Source organism: Petaurus breviceps, unplaced genomic scaffold (genome assembly GCF_028583685.1).
Source record: "Petaurus breviceps papuanus isolate PSGF00001 unplaced genomic scaffold, PetGlider_PUasm1.0 90700, whole genome shotgun sequence".
NCBI classification, from domain to species: Eukaryota; Metazoa; Chordata; class Mammalia; order Diprotodontia; family Petauridae; genus Petaurus; species Petaurus breviceps.
The window spans coordinates 5288386-5309147 of NW_027187315.1; the positions used below are offsets into that span (position 1 = coordinate 5288386).

General features: G+C 35.8%; 1 protein-coding gene across 12 annotated transcripts in view; it reads right to left on the bottom strand.

Moving 5' to 3' along the window:
* The window catches only part of CASK (calcium/calmodulin dependent serine protein kinase), a 490128-nt gene that overhangs the window by 130386 nt on the left and 338980 nt on the right, over positions 1–20762 (bottom strand). For all 12 annotated transcript variants that reach the window (XM_069065716.1, XM_069065725.1, XM_069065724.1 and 9 more), the window contains 2 exons: positions 19344–19427; positions 13152–13251 (listed from right to left, as the gene is read on the bottom strand). In XM_069065716.1, the coding sequence (XP_068921817.1) occupies positions 13152–13251; positions 19344–19427 (184 nt within the window). The remainder of the gene's footprint in view (positions 1–13151; positions 13252–19343; positions 19428–20762) is intronic.

Genomic DNA, 20762 nt, shown 5'->3' on the forward strand with positions numbered 1-20762 from the left:
TTGTTTCCAGAATACTGTAAAAACATACAGATGTGCTTGTTGAATCACTGTTATGAAATCACCAATGAAAAAACATAAAAGAAAAGACAGCCTTGCTTTCAAAGATGGGAAGATAAATTTGTCATACCATAAAGGCAAATGAGCTTAATGTTGATTTGGGGTAAAATTCTAGAATACATTTTTAAAAGGATGGTTTGTGAGCAGTTAGAAAAGGATGTAATGACCACTATAAACTAATTTGCTGAAAAGTAAATACCAGACTCAAATAGTTTTTTTTTTTTTTTTTACCAAATACATTAGGGTAATGCTTCAGACAGTATACCTTGATTTTAGCAAAAGCTCTGACAAAAGTTTTTTTTTTTTAAACAATATTCTTATGGACAAGATGGATAGATATGGGAAGGGAGGCGGCATAGTCAGATTCAAGACTGGTTAAATGAATGGAAGTGAATGGATTGATATAATTTTGACTAGAGGTTTCTGTCCCTGATATTATTCTGTTTATCATTTTATCAATGACTTAGATGAAGGCATCTAGGTGATGGAATGGATAAAATACTGGACCTGGAGTAAAGAAGACCTTAGTTCAAATCTAGCTTTACTTACTAGCTATGTGGCTCTGGTCAAGTCGTGTGTGTGTGTGTGTGTTTGTGTATGTGAGTGGAGGTTGGGGGGAGACACAGATGAGAGAAAGGGGGGGGGAGGGAGGGAGGGAGAGAGACTTGGACAAAGTCCAGGAGGATGGATCAAGAATCAAGGGCAGAAGTATAGTGATTAGTCTTAGGAAATAGGGATATTTCTTCTATGAGCAAAAAGAAAAAAGAGAGGGAAGATGCTGAAAAGATATGAATCAGTCATTCAGACAATAGACATTTATTAAGCTTCTATTATGTGCCAGGAACCCTGATAAACAGCAGGGATACAAAGAAAGCTAAAAGATAATCCTTTCCCTTGAGAAGCTGAAAATTTAATGGGGGAGATGACATGCAAACAACTATGCACAATCAAACTGTATAAAGGATCCCAGAGCCAGTGCTCTTCTCACGGTACCATGATAGGGAGTCAATAAGAAGCAAGTAAAGGAAAATCTAGCACTTCTAAGGCCTTAAGCTAATATAAATTTGTAGCTCAATTTCACAACTTTTCTTAGGGATGCTCAGAAACATAACAATGGAGAAATTGGATGATAGGGATTATCCAGGAATGAGGGTAGTAAGTTTGGGATCACTGGAGAATTGGGGGAAAAACTGTAGGATAAGGAAAAAAATTGTAGGATAAGGATTTTTTTGGGTCAAATCTGAGTATTGAGGCAAGGGAAGCCTGATTGGGGGAGAACGTCTGGAGGAAACAGGGAAGGATCAAGATGCCAGTTCAAGAAGAAGTGGGGAAAGCATGTTTAGTGTGAATGTGACAGGCGAAAGGACAAGAAGCTGTAATGAGAGTATGATTATGAAATCTAGGATGTGTGACATGGTACAGTTTTATAAAGACAGGTCTAAGGTGGGATAATCTAAATTCAATGGAGTCAAGATGGAGAAAACTAGATTTGTTGAGGTTGAAGATTATATGGTCAGGATAGCAGAGGTACCAGTAACATGGATTCCTACATATCTGGGAGTGATGTTAGGGTTAGGAAGAAAGATAATGCAATAATATCCATGAGAACTATAAGAATGAGAATCTAGTTACTGTTTGTAAAAAAAAAAAACCCAAAAGATTATCACATAAAATCTCCACACAAATTTGTTTATAGATGGAGATAAGTAAAATCAATCAATCAATCAATCCTAGAAAGTGACCTGAACAAATTAATACAGAATTAAAAAATTAGAAGGAAAAGCATTTAACTAGAGTCATGTCACAAATTTTTTATTCCATATTAAGAGTCTTTTAACAAATGTTTAAAAATTTTCACCCCAAATCATGCTTCCCAAAGCAATTACCTTTAGGTAATCAATATTTAATAATATGGCAGCTTCTAATTTTTATTTACTTCCTAACCTCAAATATATTAGTCATATGGGGTTCATTTTATAAAAGTAGTCAAATCTGCCTTTACTGCATATATGAACAAAATTACTTACCACTGCCTTTGGGCATTTCCTCATTACCCATCCCCCCCTTTTCCGCATAATTCACATTTTCATTTTGCATAAACAACTCAAATCCATGACCAGGCATTTACTTCACTACCTCTAAAATACTCACTGTTATAAATGTCTTTGAAAAGGCTTCTGCTATCATTACAGAAAAAGTTAGAAAGTACAAACATATCTATTAACTACTGATATCCTCTCTATTCTACCCTGCATGATAATTGTATATATTCTTACTTTTGCTGTTCTTTAAGGTTAAAAGGAACTTTTAGTTTAGGAAATTTTAATTATAAAAGAAAAAAAAATCAAACAAGGGAAGAGAGAATACTGGTCAACTAAAAATAACTGTAAGCAAGGGCAGAAGAATAAAGGCAAAATATTTAAACAAAAACTTAGAAAGCACAATAAGAGAGAGAAAATGTCTTGCATTTCTTTTATATGTGACAGTGATAGGCATACAATTTGTGCTTGATAATTGATTAAAGCAATGTCTACACTCACAGTGATATATTAAAAAATCATTGTTATAAAAACAACTAGATTATTTTGGCAATTTAAAGTTTGCTTCAGTCATTAAGATACTTACTTATTAATCTCCCACATTATTTTGCAAATGTGATCAATATTGAATGAATTATTACAGCATGTTATCATATTGGTAACTGACAGGCTATAGTTTTCTTTAAGTATTTCATATGCCATTGTCATAATATTGATATTCAATATTATTATTACATAGAATTCTGCCAAAACAGCCTATCTTTTTATACAGAAACATAAAAGATTTCTTTGTAAGTAAATATGCCAGGGGACTAAATGCTTTGCTAACTCAAATATGCCAAATGACATAAAAGCCTGTGCTAGTCTAGGGGAAAGTGAGCTGACCCTGGAGTCACAAGATGTGGGCTCAAACTGTAATACTTCTGCCTGCGTGACATCAGGCAAGTCACTTAGCCTCCCTTGGACTCAATTTCCCTATAAAATGAGTTGGTTAGTCTAGGCAGCTCCTTTCAGGTCTAGATCTATGAACTTATGAAATGAGATATAGTGTCAGATTCTATCTGCCTATTGCTACCTCCAAATGACATGACAGGGTTTACCGATTCAATAGAAATAAAATACAGTTAAAACATAAATTAAAAAAAAAAACATAGTGTACAACTGGAAGAGGCTCCTAATTCAAACATAAACTGAACTGTGGTCAAAACAATTGTATTTGTTTAATGACAGTTTGATGACATTCTGGTTTTTAATCAAGCCTAACTAATGAAATCAAGTTTAAAGACACCATGAGTTCAATCCTTCTAAACTTTCTTTGTGTGTTGTAATTTAACCTTCAATTTCTTGACATACTCAAAGCATATCACTTTGTAATGAAGTCCTGTTTCTCATGTTACTGTTTATAAAACCTTCACTTTATGGCTCAAATTCTTTATGGACATCATACCACAAATACATTGAATAGATCCATATTAATTATTTTAAAACAATGGCAAAAAACCTAGCAGGGATATCAAAAGTTGTTTTAAAAGTATCTAATAACATGAATAGATCATTTACATATAAATTTACTCACTCTGAAAAGTTTTCTTAAAAATAAACTAGGAAAAGCAAGCATAACTTTCCCCTAATATTTATTATACATCTTCTTGAAATTTAGATGAGTAATATTAAATGAAGTTAAAATTTTAATACTGCCTGTGTCCATGAAATGTATTGTCAAAGAGGTTAACTTTGATTCATTCAGTAATGTCTTAAAATAGCATACTTATTGCACACATATGACTTTTAATTTTGTTAGTGGGCAGTGTTAAAATTTAAATCAAACATCTAACAATCAAGGAGAAATCAAGTTGAATATTTTTAAACATGCAAAGCCAAACACTTGCAGAAAGATAAGCCTTAGAGGAAAATGAAGGGATACCTACTTTCTGCTGCTAGAAGTCCTAGTAGGAAGGCAGCGTATAGACAAACAACAAAAGTCTGATTTCAGATCAAGCAAGTTATAAAGCCAGAGTTGGGCATACTAGATAAGCCACAAAAAGCTGGATCCAACATCTCCCAATAAGATGGGACCCCTGTGTTACCTGAAAAAATTTACTGGGATTAAGAGAAAAATATGTGAACTTTAAACATCAAAATTTACTAGGGTGTGATTCTCAATGCTTCTTTTTGAACACGAGGACAGAATATGGTTTTGAATTATTATTAAATAGACTAAAATTAATGTTACATTGTGTATCACATAAGATTTAAAGCAACTCTGATATAAAAAACAAGGATAAGTCTTAAAATTTCAGTGAATAAGAAATGCACATGAAGAGGAAAAAATATTTCCAGAAAATAAAATTTTTTTTACCTCAAAAAATGCTAATTTTTTAAAAAATTAAAAAAAATTCTCTTTTGTTACAAAGTTTGTACTTGACTAATTCTTAAATGATCATAAAGATTCTAATTTTTCAAATGAATCTGTAATTATCCCTTACCTTGATAGGCTAATACAAAGCACAGTTGCATTTAATGACATGCTAAGATTATTGCAGCACACAGTTCAAAAGACGTTTAGGAAACGTTGCAAGAAACTTAGTCTCCTGCAGCATAAGTTAAATTACGTTGATAATGTTCATCCTTTAAAATACGACATGCTCTGCAATTAATGTATGGCTAAAAATCATAGCATAAACTTTAATGGAAAGATGCAGTAAAATGACTGCATTGTAAAATCAAATTATATAACATTTTTCAATTCTAAAATGTTAATTACAAGAAAGGAAGAATAAAGACAGGAAACTGGGAAAACATCCTTATAGAGGACAATCTAAAGGAAAAATTAAAACCCACATTATATGAGTTCAGACAAAATAAATCTACATCCAGAATAATTTATTTTGGTTTCTCTTCTGTAAACAGTAATAACTGTTTTGTGAATCATTTTGGGTAAGAAAATTACCACTACATACAGGACATTTGGTGCATTTGTATTGGAGAGAAAACTAAGTGAAAAGCAAAAATAATTGAATGCTATAAATTTATTAAATAATACATAAAGGTAAAGTTTTAGGTTGCTAAGATCATTAAAGCCTAGCAAAGAATACAAAGAAAAAAGAAACCAAAGTGTGATAAATTTAAAGAATTGAGCAATTACTAACTATATATAAGAATTGGCAAGTCATATACAAAAAATACTTTTTTAGTGCAGATGGCAAGAATATTGCTCTAATCTCTTACATTTAGAGAGGAAATTTAACCAACTGACCTGTGATACTGGGATTTAAGGATAGACAAGCTAGGTAACAATTTAAGGTACAACATTTAGGCAGGGTGCAAAAAGAGGTATTTTTAATGAATTCACCAATTAACACCAGAAAATTCTTCTCTTTATAGGCCACATTTACCTTGTAATTAGTCAAAATGCATGTGTTATCAGTTAATGTTCAAAACTTTTGGTAGGCAACACCAGACAGGAAGTACAATTTTCAAACCCAACCTGCATCCCACAAATACTTTGTTATAGCTCTAGCTATCAGGAATTATTTGTAACTAATTAGAGATTTTCCATGATTTGTTTTTCTTCTATTAAAATACTAAGTTAATAAAATACCTTTTTTTAATAAAGGAAAAAGTTTTACAGAAATGAAATTATTAAAAAAAAATTCAGCTACAGATCCAAGTCACTTTAAACAGTATCCTGGAATAGGCATTTAAGAAAAAAATTTATTGCAGTCTTAATCCAATTCCCCTTATATACTAGCAACAATAACATATATGTTGCTTTTTTTTGGAGGGGGGAGAGTAGGGAAATTGGGGTTAAGTGACTTGCCCAAGGTCACACAGCTAGTTTTGTGTTAAGTGTCTCAGGCCAGATTTGAACTCAGGTCTTCCTGACTCCAGGGCTGGTGCTCTATTCACTGCGCCACCTAGCCACCCCCATATGTTGCTTTTTAATGCCACATTTTATTCTATGCCAATTGTTTAGCTAAAAATGACATTAAGAGAGCAATATAAAACTTCAAATAAATGTATTCTAAATATATTAAAACAAGAAAGTATAGCATCATGGAAAAAAGCACTGGATATGGACTTATGTCAAAGTCTAACTGCTTCCTATCTATGTGGCTGTGGTTATTTCATTTAAGCACATTCCCATTTGTAAAATCGGATTTAAAGCCTAGAAGGTTGTGAGGAATGTGTTTTGTAAGCTGTCAAGTACTATAAAAATGTATTATTACTATTATGTTACATAAAATTTCTCCAATAGAGTCCTTTTCCGATGTCCCCTTGTAGTGTGGAGGTGATTCTGGTCTAGCAGAGTTTAAGTTCTGAAAAATGTGAACAAATGGGAAAGGCTTTAAAACATGGGCCTAGTGAAAGACTGTATGTCTGTCACTTGAACATCAACCAAGTTAAGCCAGAAAGAGTTACCACCATGTTGGTGGAAGGGTAATGAAACTTTCAGCCATAGCATCTCTCTAAGACCATATACTAACTCAGAGAAGATGGTAGGAGTTCTAACAAAATCTAATGGAGTAAAGAGCACAAATTTAATCAATAGGCACATGCCTTTGTCATGTAGTTAGGCAGACGGGAGAATAGAGGAAGAAGAAAAAGTCTGGGTGAAAAAGAAAGGCAACGAAAAATGGGATGGAAGAAGGAAATTTGTTAAAATGGGGGAAAGGTTTTGGAACAAAGTTAAAAAGAGTTAAATCTTTGGTTTCTACAGGCAGCAAAGTTCAGGGAAAGCAACGCCATAATAGGAATTAGGAAAACTATATTCTAAATCTGGCTCTGCCACTAGTTACGTCAGTTTGTTTTGGGCCTCAACTTTCTTATCTGCAAAATAAAAAACCAATTAAAGTTCCACTGAGTTCAAAACAGAACAGAAATTATTCTAAGTTTTGTTGCAAAGCATTCTAAAGATATGACACACCAGTGAAGAGAAAGAAATACAAGACTCAATGTAAGAGATGAAAGCACTATAATATGCTTTTCTTCTCCTAAACAATACCTTGTTGCTTCACTGAGTCTATGATCTCAATGGTATTTATGTTTTCTCCATTAGTCCTAATTATAGCCTATTCATGCTTTTTTTTTTTTTTAAGTCTACAAAGCTCCTGCTTCTTTTAAAGTTCCTCCTCTTTTAAAATTCTTCCTGAGAGCATGCACACAAAATCCTCTAGGGCCTCTCTAGGTGTGTTTGTATGTCAGGGATTCCTGTTGAGCACTCGAATTGTCTGTTTTTTTCCTTGCTCAATACACAGACGTCCTCTAGTTTTCTGATTAGACAGAGGACCACAGATTTAGAGCTGGAAGGCCATCTAGCCCAAAGCTTCTTAAAACTTTTTTCACTCTCCACCCCTTTTCCCCTTTCAGCCCCTGGCACTGGGTGGCCTCAGGGCACGCTTTGAGTTCAGAACCAACTCTGCAGAGAAGTTGCCAGATGCAACATGGCCAAGCTGTCAGAAAGGCCATGAATTCATTACGTGTTTGATTTTTAATTAATTTTTGGTGACTGCATGTTCAGAAACCTTTTACTGTTGCCATATGGGGTCTCAGTCCACAGTTTAAGAACTGCTGATTCAACTACTTCATTTTACAGAGGAAGGAACTAAGGTCCAGTTGGGGAAAGTGCCTTGCCAAAGGTCACAGGGGTAATTAAATGGCAAGGGAAAATCTGGATTAAAACTCAAACCTAGTCCCACCTCCTCATTTTTATAAACGTGGAAATTGAGAACCACAGAAGCTAAGTGACTTGGCCAAATCACACTTGTAGTAACAACAAAGAGATTTTAATCTAGGCTAACTATTCGTTTTTGGGAGCAACTCATCATTTATCTGCACTGTATGTCTGAAAAAAATATATATATACTACATATTCAATGGCTAGCTCAATGGACTGGTCATCCAAACACATGCTGTAATCTGGACAATAAGGATTTTTTTTCTGTTTAGTTTTTATGTGCATTATTACGGTGATCTACTAAATAATAATAGCTCTCACTGAGGCAATGCAACCCAATCTCTTCTTCCTGTTAAATTTTGGCTCCAACTTCTTGTCTACTTGTGATGTCTAAGATATCTATACAGATAGATAAGTTTTATAGGTTGTCTAACTTACTATCATCATTTGGGCAACAGACATTCTTTATCCACTAGGTTTTTTCTTTGCAGATAGTTAGGCTATATTCTTTTGTATGGTTATGGACCTCTTCTAGGAGGTTCAGCAGTGTTTCAGAGAGTGATGTCATCTGTAAACAGGAACATCTGGAGAACCTCATCATTTACAGGCTATTCTTTGTCAATCTGTACATTATGTTGGATGTGTTCCGTAAGAGTGGTGGATATCTTTGGCATACCAGACATGTCTTCTTGATATTTATAATTAGAGAAGGGGTCATCAAACAAGGTTATCTCTGTTGCTATATTATTTTTCAAGGAATCTTGAAAAAATTTAATTATGAACAGAAAGTTCTTTGTTGTAAAAATAAAAAAAACAAAGCCTTCTAATGTAGTATTTTGTTCTATCAATTAAAATGGTTTTTTTCTGTCATCAACTAACAAATAAAGTGGGATCTTATAATCTTGGTAACATTTTCTGTTACCATTACAAACATTTAATATTTTTTTCTATACCTTTCATATCTTCCTTTGCCAAAACTCTAACAATTGTGCTGCCCTTAGCATGGATCTCTTCTTTGTTCTGTATTTTTCCATCTTTTCACTGGCTGTCACCCATGTCTGGAATGCTCTCCCTTCTAACTTCTGCATGCATGTATACATGTATAAGTATGTGTTTACATGTACACATGCTCCACTAAACCAGCTTTGGAGAATACAGGGTCAATGACACAGCATGATGATGGCATATTGTGTTTTGTGTATTGCATGTGCCTAGTTATTTACATGTTGTACCACTGATTATTGCCAGCTCACTGAGGTCAGAGATTGTTTTTTACTTTCTCTGTGTCCCTAATGCTTAGCATAAGTAAATGCTTAATAAATGTTTGCTGCCTGAATGACTAAACCAGTGTTGACTCTGCTTGCTGTATCTCTCTGGAAAGTTAAGTGTTTTGAGTTTTTTTTTTAAAGGTTACTTATACTTCTTGTTATGGCAACTGACTGGTTAAACTTCTATATGAAATTATATAGCCTGTGTCTGTCCTTAGTCTTCTTTCCATTATCAATTTTTTAAAATTAATAACTAGCTTGAGAATTTCAAGATTGAGCTGTTTCAACTGAACAGCTATCATTTTCTCTGCTTCGTACTAACTTTGATCTTCGTTTTAGGAAGTTAGTAGCATGACTATACAGAAAGCTGATTTAGGATCGACTCCCATATTAGAAATGATTTATTGCCTACCAAAATATAATCAATTTCATTTATTGTGATCTCATGCAGTGCTCATCACATTCAGCTCCTACCAATTCTTTTCTCAAATATTCATAATAATATATGTGAGGCTTCTTTCTGTGGAGTCTACAGATCTTTGTCCACTTTCTTACTGCTTTTTCCTCACCTACATTTTCCCATATATTTTTTGAGCAATTTTGCCTTTTTACTGAAAATTGTAATTTAATATATGGATTGAATAGGAAACCTCTGTGGAAATTATCTGTATCTTCATCATCTGTAATAGATTTTGGTGCATAAACTCCAAGTATTTTAATTTTGATCATTTTGCAAATACTTGTTTTGAGTACAATACAAAATGGGCAGATATCCTATAAAACAATGTTTCTTGTTTCCTCTGGCCTTTTGATAAATCCAGCTCCACTGAATGCTCTATTTGCTTCCCCAAAGAAAACCGGCAAGTCATCCTTTCCATTTAGCTGTCACTTCCTTCTTATTTCATTTAGAGTGAGAATGTAATGGCAAACATGATTTAGTTCTTCTAGTACTATATACATCTACTGGTCATCAATTAAAGATCAGGATTAGAATACCTGCCAAGTTAAAGTTAAAGCTGTTCTAAAAACTGTGATACTTAATACCCTCTGACTCCCCTTCAGCTATTCTGTAACTATCAATGCAGAAGTAATGCAAAGGGCTGCAAAGGACTGAGGGTCCCTTGCATTGTTGTTTCTTGGGTTGCCCTGGCCAAGAATTCATCACCAAATGATCAGCCTATTGGCGATGAGCCTCTGTGAACTTATCTTGATTTGTCTTCAGAAAGTAGAGGAAGTTTATTGTTCAAACTGTACCAGAACGTAACAGTTACAAACATGCATAGATCCATACACATATATAGCCCAATACAGATATATTAAATACAAATGTATGCATCTATCTACACATGAATATATATGCACAAGCAAAGCCCTATGTATAAAATGCATGCATACAAACATGTATGTGTATACCTATACATATATATGCACAAAGATCGCCCCATACCTATACAGACCCAGAGACATTACAGAGACATATACTTAGAAAGACATATCCTTACGTAGAGACAAATAGCTCAGAGAGATATACTTAGAAATGCTCACAAAGACACACACATATGAGGCACACACAGATTTTTATATGTCTCTGTGCATATGCACACACAGCTAAACAAATCAATCTAAATACAGGCATAGACATGCATACACAAAGATATATTCATTCACAGGCACACTGTACCCACATAAGTCAATCAAGAATATTTATTAAGTGCTAGCTAGGTGCCATACAGTGTGTGAGGTGTTAGGGAATAGGTATAAAGAATGAAATAATTTTTTCTCAAGAGTATCTTACGTAGAAATGGGGGGGGGGTGGTCACACACAAAGACAGATGTGTATAAACAGAAACACCAATAAGCCCCCAGAGACATGCATGTAGAGACACAATGCAGACAAGAGATATGGACATAGATACGAGCATACATATACATACATATACACATAAACATGTGGCCACAAATGAGTCTGGAAACCTCGCCTTTCTCCCTCTTATCATACAGATGCACATGTCCACACACACATACAGACAAACACATATATCTATACCTGATATATACTTTACACATATGCACTTATAGCCATACAGACCCAGGCACATGCCCATACCAATGACAGACACAGATTGCCACAGATTCTGAGACACACACACACACATACTTCCATATAACCTACAGAGAAACACACACACAGACCCAAAGTGACAAACATACATACACAGATGAAGACATACACATATATACCCAAAGATCCAGACACACATATACTCCCCCAAGACCCTTTCAACATATGTAAGGCCTAAATATACCACGAAGCAGACACAGATAAACACACCCTACTCATACACACACCCATCTATAGACAGAAATTCTGACATATATTTATATGCATGTTCACAAACTCACATACATGAAAAGTCATACTTATACACATGAACACATACAACCAGACACAAACATGCATACAAACACAAGATCACACATTTACATAGAAATACTCATGCATACACACATACAGGCTTTAATACCTACATATTAACATTCACGCACAGATGCATGTATCTATATGCATGCATGTATATAGATATGTATATGTGCACACACCCATATGTAGAAACACACATATTGTCTAATCTCAGTTGAATTATTATTTGCTATAAGGCAAATATCCTATTTGTCCCTAACTGATTTGTTTTCCTCTCTAGTCTATATACACATACTTACATACACACCCAACACATCTTTATAGACAAAGATACCAAAAACCTATGTATGCACAGATGAGCACACACACACCTCTACACACAAATAGACATGTACATACATATATACACGTAGGCAGGAACACATACATATATACACACACCTAGGCCTAGAAACACACATAACTCTCTATACACTCACACAAATTATCTATGTACACAAATCACTTTTGTTCAAAGACACCTACTACACATAGCTATACATATTTAAAAATACAAAGATTTATCTGTATAACCTACTTTTATATATATATATTCACAGCTAAATACACACAAGCATACCTCTATTTGCATGCATACACATACCTATCTGCATACATAGACATATGCTCAGATACATACATATTCGTATAAATGTACTCATATCTATGTATATAGAAAACAACTGTATAAGCACACAAGCACATACATGCAAAAACATAATTTGTCATATATACTAAAACACATTTATACAAATACAAAATACACTTGTGTATGTGTATGTATGTAAAAACACAATCTGAATATATAACTACATATACTTATACAGTATGTCAAAGACATACATACATACAACTTACAATACAGTAACACATAAACAGCCACACACACCTACATAAATACATCTATATGCACACTTATCCATATATATAATATTCATGTATCACACAGACATGTGCATACAGAGATAAAAACACATTTGTATATACACCAAAACATACAGACACGTCCACATGCACATACTCATAAAACATGTCACAGAAAAAAGCATGTATAATCATCATCTTATATAGACAGTATATGCACACATAATTATATGTATAGCTATATACAATAAGACAAATATACACAGGTGCAGACATATGTACATAGACACAAGGCACACACACATAGTCAACAGTCAAAAAACGTTTATTAAATGCCTATGATGCACCAAATATTTTGCTAAGCACCAGGAATCTAAAGAAAGGAAAACAATGGTCCCTACTCTCAAGGAGCTCACAGTCTAATCTATAGACATATTTACAGACTCAAATAGAGACTCACACACTACACAGACAGACAAAACACACACAGGTCTACAGTCATATAGACGTGGCTTTATTGTGCTAAGATGCATACACAAACATAAGCATGTGCATATGTTTTTATATATGCCTATGGGTTTGTACAAGTGTGTATATCACTCCATATATGTGTGTGCGCCTGCATATGGACTCAGGCCCTGATATACTAAAATCAGTATGCATTCTAGAATATCGTGTAATACCAGTAAAGTGGGGGCGGGGGAGAGAAGAAGAGGAGCTTCCTAAAGTCTCTTTCTAACGCAACAAAAGTGATGTGATAAAGAAATATGCTTTAATGAAGTTACCTGAGGAGGTAGGATCTTCAGAGAAATCTGGCAACTCTTCAGGGGGATCCCCATAGAATGAGTTGAACTTGTGGCTTGATACAGCTGCCAGTACTGCACCCTAAAATAAAACATACAAAAAATTCAACAAATTTAAAAACAGCATCAACAACAATCTGTTAATAAAACAAACAGAACCATAAAAAAAGATTAGGAAATAACAGTAATCTCAAGGGCAAATATAATTCAGGGTCTTTTTGTATATAGCATAGATATGTACACCAGTACAAAGACGTTAGAGTTTACATAATTTCTGACAAAACTAACATCTTGGGCTTTTCTTGAAAGGTCAGTATGGAAAATGATTATGGTTTACATGTTTTAGCAATGCTTTCTATAACTTATTAATGACAATTTTTTGTCTTCATAGAGAAGCATCTACCTTCTTTCCTCTTACTTAAAATAAGTGCATTAATTCAGCAAAAGGGTAGGTTCCAATTCTAAAAAGAGATTACCATAAAGAATTCTTAAGTGTAATTAAAATAATACATATTTTTACTTGAAGGGGATAAAATGTCAATTTTCAAAAACAGAGACTTCCATCTAGGTGGGTTTGGATTGAATCTGGAAATCAGGAAACAAGCCTTTCAGGATCCTGTGAAATTAAAACTCTGAGCCCATATAAATATATCAAAAAAGTTATTAATGAAGTAGCACCAAGAATTGAATTAAAAAATTCTGTTGATATTAAGATGACTTGAAGAAATACTTCTTCCCCTTCCTTAAGTTTGGTAAGGAACAAAAGCATTAAGTACAAAGTGTATAAGTGCAAGATGTATTTACATGGCAGACATAATTCAGTGGTTGTAGTAACTCTGGAACTGCTCAGTGAAATACATAAAAACAGCACACATATTAGCATGTGTAAATAGGAATATAAAATAGGAAACTGGAAAGTGACCATTCAAGCAAGTCTTTGAACACTTCAAGACTTAGAACATTTTAAAGCTTAAGGGATATGAGGAATTTGGAGAGGGGATGAGACAAACACAAAAATGACTAAAACACTGGAAAAATGTCCCAGTGAAGAAGAAATATGGAGGGACTACCAAACTTAAAAGAGGTAAATATTCCAGGATGTCAGTCAAATTAGACCAGCTAAATCTGATCTTTTGGCTGGTTAATTCATGAAATTGCAAATACAAGTTATAATTTTGTCAAATCAAGGGCAGTAAAACTGGGCAGTGAAAGACATTCTAATAAATGTAATGACCATCTTGTTTTCAGAGAACTCTCTCATTGAAGATATGATGGATTGTACCTCTTTTCAAAACTGAGTTTTTGGGGGGAATGGGGAGAGGAAGGTAAACGCGCCGAAGTGACTTGCTCAGGGCTGCACAGCTAGTAATTATCTGAGGCTGGATTTGAATTCAAGTCCTCCTGACTCCAGGGCTGGTACTCTATCCACTGCATCACCTATTTGCCCCTAAAATCAATTATTATTATTATTTTTAAAACACCACCACTTCTGAACCTTTTCCGATTCTTCTGGTGATGTTATGTAGCTGTGGATCAAAGAACATCACCAATCTCTGAGGAATACAAACTGAGATTGCCCAAAGAATTTGTGTAGGGGCAGCCAGGTGGTGCAGTGAGTAAGAGCATTGGCCCCGGTGTCGGGAGATCCGGGATCGGTTCCGGCCTTAGATACTCGGCACCCACACAAAAAATAATTGGCTGTGTAACCTTGAGCAAGTTACTTAACCCCAACTGCTTAAAAAAAAAAAAAGAATTTGTGTAGGTATAGACTGAGGCATAAATTGACAGACAATGGCCAAAGAGCTTGTTTGCTTTGTTTACTAAAACTCTGTTAGAAGAGGGGAGTCCATTGTGGGTAGGGATGGAGATGTAGAAAAAAGTGGGAAGTGTTAGTATGGCTAAAAAAAAAAATCAATTAAATATTTGAAAATATTAAAAAAAATTAAATATAAAAATATTCAACAAGATTTTGAGTGCCAAATTTCTCCCCATCTCTCCTTTCCTCCCACCCCATGACAGTGTGCATTCTGATTACCTCTCCCCCAAACTGCGCTCCCTTCTATCCCCTTCCCTTTCTATTTCCTGTAGGATAAGGTAGATTTCTACACCTCACTACTAAATTTGAAATTTCTCTTTCAAAGATTATCAATCATCTCATAGCCGCTAAATCCCACGGCCTTCTCCTAGTCCTCATTCTACTAAATCACTCTGCACACTCTCCTCCTGATTTTCAGGACACTGTTTTTTTCTTGGGTTTCACTCTTTATTACCAAATACTCCAATCTCCTTTATGGAACTTCAACTGCCGATCAAGCATGAAAATCCTCCAAAGTTCTTTCCTGAAGATTCTTCCACTTTTCCTAGATATTCTCTGCCTTTTCTCTTGTGATCTTACCAGTTCTCACTGGTTCATATGTCATCTCTATGCAGCTGACTTTCCATCTGTTATATCTAGACTTAACATCTCTCCGGAAGTCACAGGTCATTCACTCACAGCTAGACATCTCCATACGACTGGATATTGGATTCTTTACATATCAGAATCAACATGACTAAACAAGAGCTTATTATCTTACTCCCTAAACTCACTCATCCTCTAAGCTTCCTTATTTTGCTGAGGACACCTTATCACCCTTACAGTCACACAGGTTTGCAAAGCTCAAAGTTGTACTAGTAAGAAGTTACAGTTTTAGGTTTTGGTTTTTAATTTGAAAACCTGATGAAAAGTAACTGTAGGAAGTTATTAGCAATCTTCATTCTCTAAAGATGCATTCTACACTGTTTTCCTCCTTTTAATTGAATCATCTAGGTTAAAAAAAGTTTATCACTATTTCCCAAAGTAGTTAAAGTAAGTAGAATCACTACTAAATGAATATTTACTAAATGAAATTGTACACTTTTCAGTAACAACCAGAAGCAGATGTAATTTGGGAAGTAATGCACCATAATATTTGAAGATCAAGATTCCCTCTCCTTTCATGTGAAGTACTTTCTCTTTACATGGAAGTAGTACCACCCTTCCCCTACCCTCCCATCCCCATTTCTGTCATACTGATCTTCAAGATCTTCCCTCCAAGATCTCATAGGGCAGAGCTGACCAGGCTTGGTGAGAGTTCCCTACCCTTGCCTGCCCAGATCCCACAGGTTTTAAGTGGGGGTTTCTTCAGGCCTTGGTTACATTGATGGATACGGCTGCCCATATCACTTTGGTGACAAGGAGTTAACTATATTGCTTTAGTAAAATGGAGAACCACTAGGCCCTGTGCAACTTGTCCTATTACTATGCCCTCCCTGCCCAACCCAAACAACCTAGGTCTTTGCTTCTTCCTTCTCTCCCCCACTGCTTTACCCTCAGACAGTCAGTCAATAAATATTTACTAAGCACCTATTAAGTACCAGTCTTGGTGCTAAGTGCTGGGGGTACAAAGAGAGGTAAAATACAATCCCTGCTCTCCAGGAGCTCACATTCTGATGCGGGAGACAGCATGCAAACAACTATGTACAAATAAGCTATATATAGGATCAACAGGAAATAAAAGAGGGAAGGCACCAGCATTATGGGTGATTGAGAGAGTCTTCTTGTAGGCGTGATTTTAGCTGGAATTTGAAGGAAGTCAGGGAAGACGGGGTGAAGATGAGGAAGGAGAGCACCCCAGGCATGGGAGGAAGACAGTGAAAGTGCCCAGGGAGAAGAGATGGAGTCTTTTGTGTGAGCAATAGCAAGGAAGCCGGTGTCACTGGACTGAAGGGTGCACAGAGGGGTTTTCAGAAGAATGGATAGGAAGGGAGAACCTCAGGAAGAACTTTGAATGCCAAATAGATGACTTTATATTTAATCCTTGAGGTGACAGGCAGCTACTGAAATTTATGGGGGGTACCAGAGGTGTGTGTGTGTGTGTGTGTGTGTGTGTGTGTGTGTGTGTGTGTGTGAGGGGGAGGGGGGAGAGAGAAGGGGAGAGAGAGAGACAGAGAGACTGTGTGTGTGAGATATGATGCTAGGCTTTAGGAAGATCACTATGACAGCTGAATGATGAATTCGAGGGGAGAGACTCATGTTAGGGGGACCAACCAGCAATAGATTAGATGTAAGTGTCAGAGAGAAGGGGGCATCTTTAAGAGCAGTTATGAAGGTAAAAAACTGATGGGCTTTGGCAACAGACTGGAAATTAAGGGCAAGAATTAAAGAGTTGAGGATTACACATAAGTTGTAAGCCCGAGTGACTGGAAGGAAGATAGTACCCTTAACAGGCCTTTCTATTCTTGCAGCTGAACCCTTCTATATTTGTTATTTTCCTCAATTAGAATGTGAGTTCTATAAGAACAAGAACTGTCTCACTTTTACATTTGCATCCCCAGAACCTAGTATAATGCTTGAAAGAATATGCTTAATAAATGTTATTCATTCATTCATTCACTCACTCACTCATATAGTTCCCTGAACTTCTTGAGGGATTCATGTATCTTTATCAAAGTTAGACAAGTGAAGCCAACAGGCATTTATTAAGCATTTTCTATATGCCAGGCAGTGTGCCAAGTTTGGGGAATAAAGATGCAAGTAGAAAGAGTTCCTGTCCAAGTGGAGCTTACATTCTAAAGGAGTAATTGTTTCTAAGAAACAATGAAACTGAAAAGGAGAGAAGACATGAAGGCTTCCCCCCTCCCCTAACATAGGGGCATTGTAGAGAAAATCCAGAGAGTCAGGAATGGAGGAGCCTGGAGAGCAATGAAGACATGGCTGACCTGACACCCTTCTTAAAAAGGGGGTGCTGGGAGGAACCAGTCAATCAGAGGGAAGGGCCACAAGGGCAGAGAGTTCTACTAGGGCGTAAGTCCAAGAGTGGAGTGAACTTCCAGGGTCATGAGATTTCTGAGCCATCATGGAGAACAAGACGACAAATACAAAGTACTGATTAGGGCCTTAGAATGTGCTGGGCACTGTGACAAGCACTGGGAACACAAAATAAAATCAAAACAGCTATCAAGGACTGTACATCTTCGTGGCTGAGAAAACGTGTGCACATATAAGTATATAAAAGACACAAAAGGTAGACTTGGGAGGGGGAGGACCACTAGCAGCTGGGGAGCCGGGGAAGGCCTCAGGCAATAAACCAAGGATTCCAGGAGGTAAATGAGGAGGGCAGCCATCCTGCCTGGGGGCTAGGCTGGGGAGGAAACCAGCAAAAAAAGACTCAGGGACAAGAGAGGGAGGCACATACTTGACGAACAATATCAAGGGCAGAAAGTGTCCAAGCTGTGAAGAGGCCTGAAATGTCAAACAGGATCTTGGAGATAATGAGTCACTGGGGTTCCCTGTGCATGGGCTCACGTGGTTGGTCACATCTGCACTTCAGGAAACCACTTCAGAGTTTGTGGGAAGGACAGATTAAAAAAGAGAAATATCTGAGGCAGGAAGACCAAATAGGTCACTTATAGCAGTCTAGGGAAGTACCGAAAAAGAACTGATAAAGATACTGAACTAATATGCTGGGTTTGCTGTGCATGGATGGAATGAAGCGTATGCAAAAGGTGCTGAAGATTTGACAACTAATTAGATACACAGGGGGAGTAAGAGTGAGCAGTTGAGCACAGTGATCTTACTTGGTTCTCTTTGCTCCTGTCTGACCACTCTTCCTTATTCTCCTTGGTTAAATTGTCATCTATGTCAAGCCACCTAATTGTAGGTACTTATTCCCAAGGGTCTCTCCAGGGACTTCTTTTCTTTCTTGCTTACTTCTTCCTTCTAGTAATTCTCACTTCTATTTCCATTCAACTATATTCACACTACCTCTTAAAAATACTCAGAACCTATCTCAGTTTATAGCCACAGGAAAATGATTAATTTAACAATAAAACAAATATTCAACAAATAAGTATTGATTAGTTTTAAAGTTACTGAATTTCATCTTCCATGAAATTAAAGAGGACCAAGTAACATCTTTAATTTGGTATAATGTATTATTCAGATCCATATTTTGTGATTATCTGGAACCAGAAAAAGATATGATAAATCAATAAATGAAAATATAAATTTTAAAAATAATATAATTTCAAATGTAAAAGCTGCTTAACTTTGCATTTCTTTAATTTCTAGTGATTTGAAACTTTTTCATATGGTTTACACAGGAAACTAGCTAGTAATGTTAATTTGTCTTCACTAATTTTTACAAATCTTACCTTTAGTTTCCTCCTTGCGTTAAATTTCCGCAGTTGCTCTACTGTTTCAGGAAGATGAATCTTGTAGGCATAGCGATCTCTCTCCTACAAGAGATAATACATTTACTAATATTTAATAAGATGAAAAAGTTAAGAAATTTAATCAAAAACAAACTGCAAAGTCAACATAATAACTGGTTGAAAATTAATATGGATTTTACAAAAAAGACACAAACTAGCCTAGTCTACAAAGAGGAAGAAAGTTCAAGATTGAAGTAATGGTATTTTATACTTTACCAGAATATAAAAAATGAAATGATTTTTGGAATCATGCATTTTTAGTTTTGTAATTACATGGCTTAAATAACACAAATAAATTATTCATAATCATTATGGCCATTTAAAATTGGATCTGGGTTAGTTTCTGTCAAAATTAACAAACTGAATTAATTCAACCCATATAATATTTACAGCATTATCTCTGGCATACTATAGGCTATGTTATCAAAACTCCATTGGCTATAAATGTACAATTTAATCTAATTATAAAAGCCTAGAATTAACTCCCACTACAGGATACCCAACAGGTGACTCAGCTTCTTTGGTTATCATTTCTACTGTTTTCTTACACTGAGCTTAAAGACCACTAAAACCATAAGATCTTTTTTAAGGCAAACTGCTGTGAAGCTACATGCTTCCCCCATCTCAAACTTCTTAATTCTATCTTTGAGCCCGAGCACAGACTTCTTATTTATTCCTATTAAATTTAATCTTAGTAGATTGAGCCCTGTGTTCTTGCCTGTCAAGATCTGTTTAGATCTCTACTACTATCCAATGTATTGGCTATCCCTCCCAGCTTTTTGTCATCTTCAAATTTAAGAACTACTTCATCTACTTCTTCATCCAAGTGATCAATAAGAATTTTAAAAAAGGAGGCAGCTAGGTGGTGCAGTGAATAGAGCACTGGCCCTGGAGTCAGGAGGACCTGAGTTCAAATCTAGATTCAGACACTTGACACACTTACTAGCTGTGTGACCTTGGGCAAGTCACTTAACCCCAATTGCCCTGCCTTCCCCTTGCAAAAAAAAAAAAAAAAAGGAATTTTAAAACAGCAAAATACTAAGTACAGTTTCTTGCTGGCATTCTTCTAGGGGTACCTTCTTCAAAACTGACAGTGAACCATTAACAAATGGCTTTCTGGATGCCACTAAAAATGTCTATTTTCTTTGTTTTTTTGAGGAGGGAAGGCAAGGCAATTGGGGTTAAGTGACTTGCCCAAGGTCACATAGCTAGTACGTATCAAGTGTCTGGGGCCGAATTTGAACTCAGGTACTCCTGACTTCAAGGCTGGTGCTCTATTCACTGTGCCATCTAGCTAGCCCCCAAACATCTATTTTCAATGAAACCTTTTCCTGATTTCCCCAGTAATCTTCTGCCTCC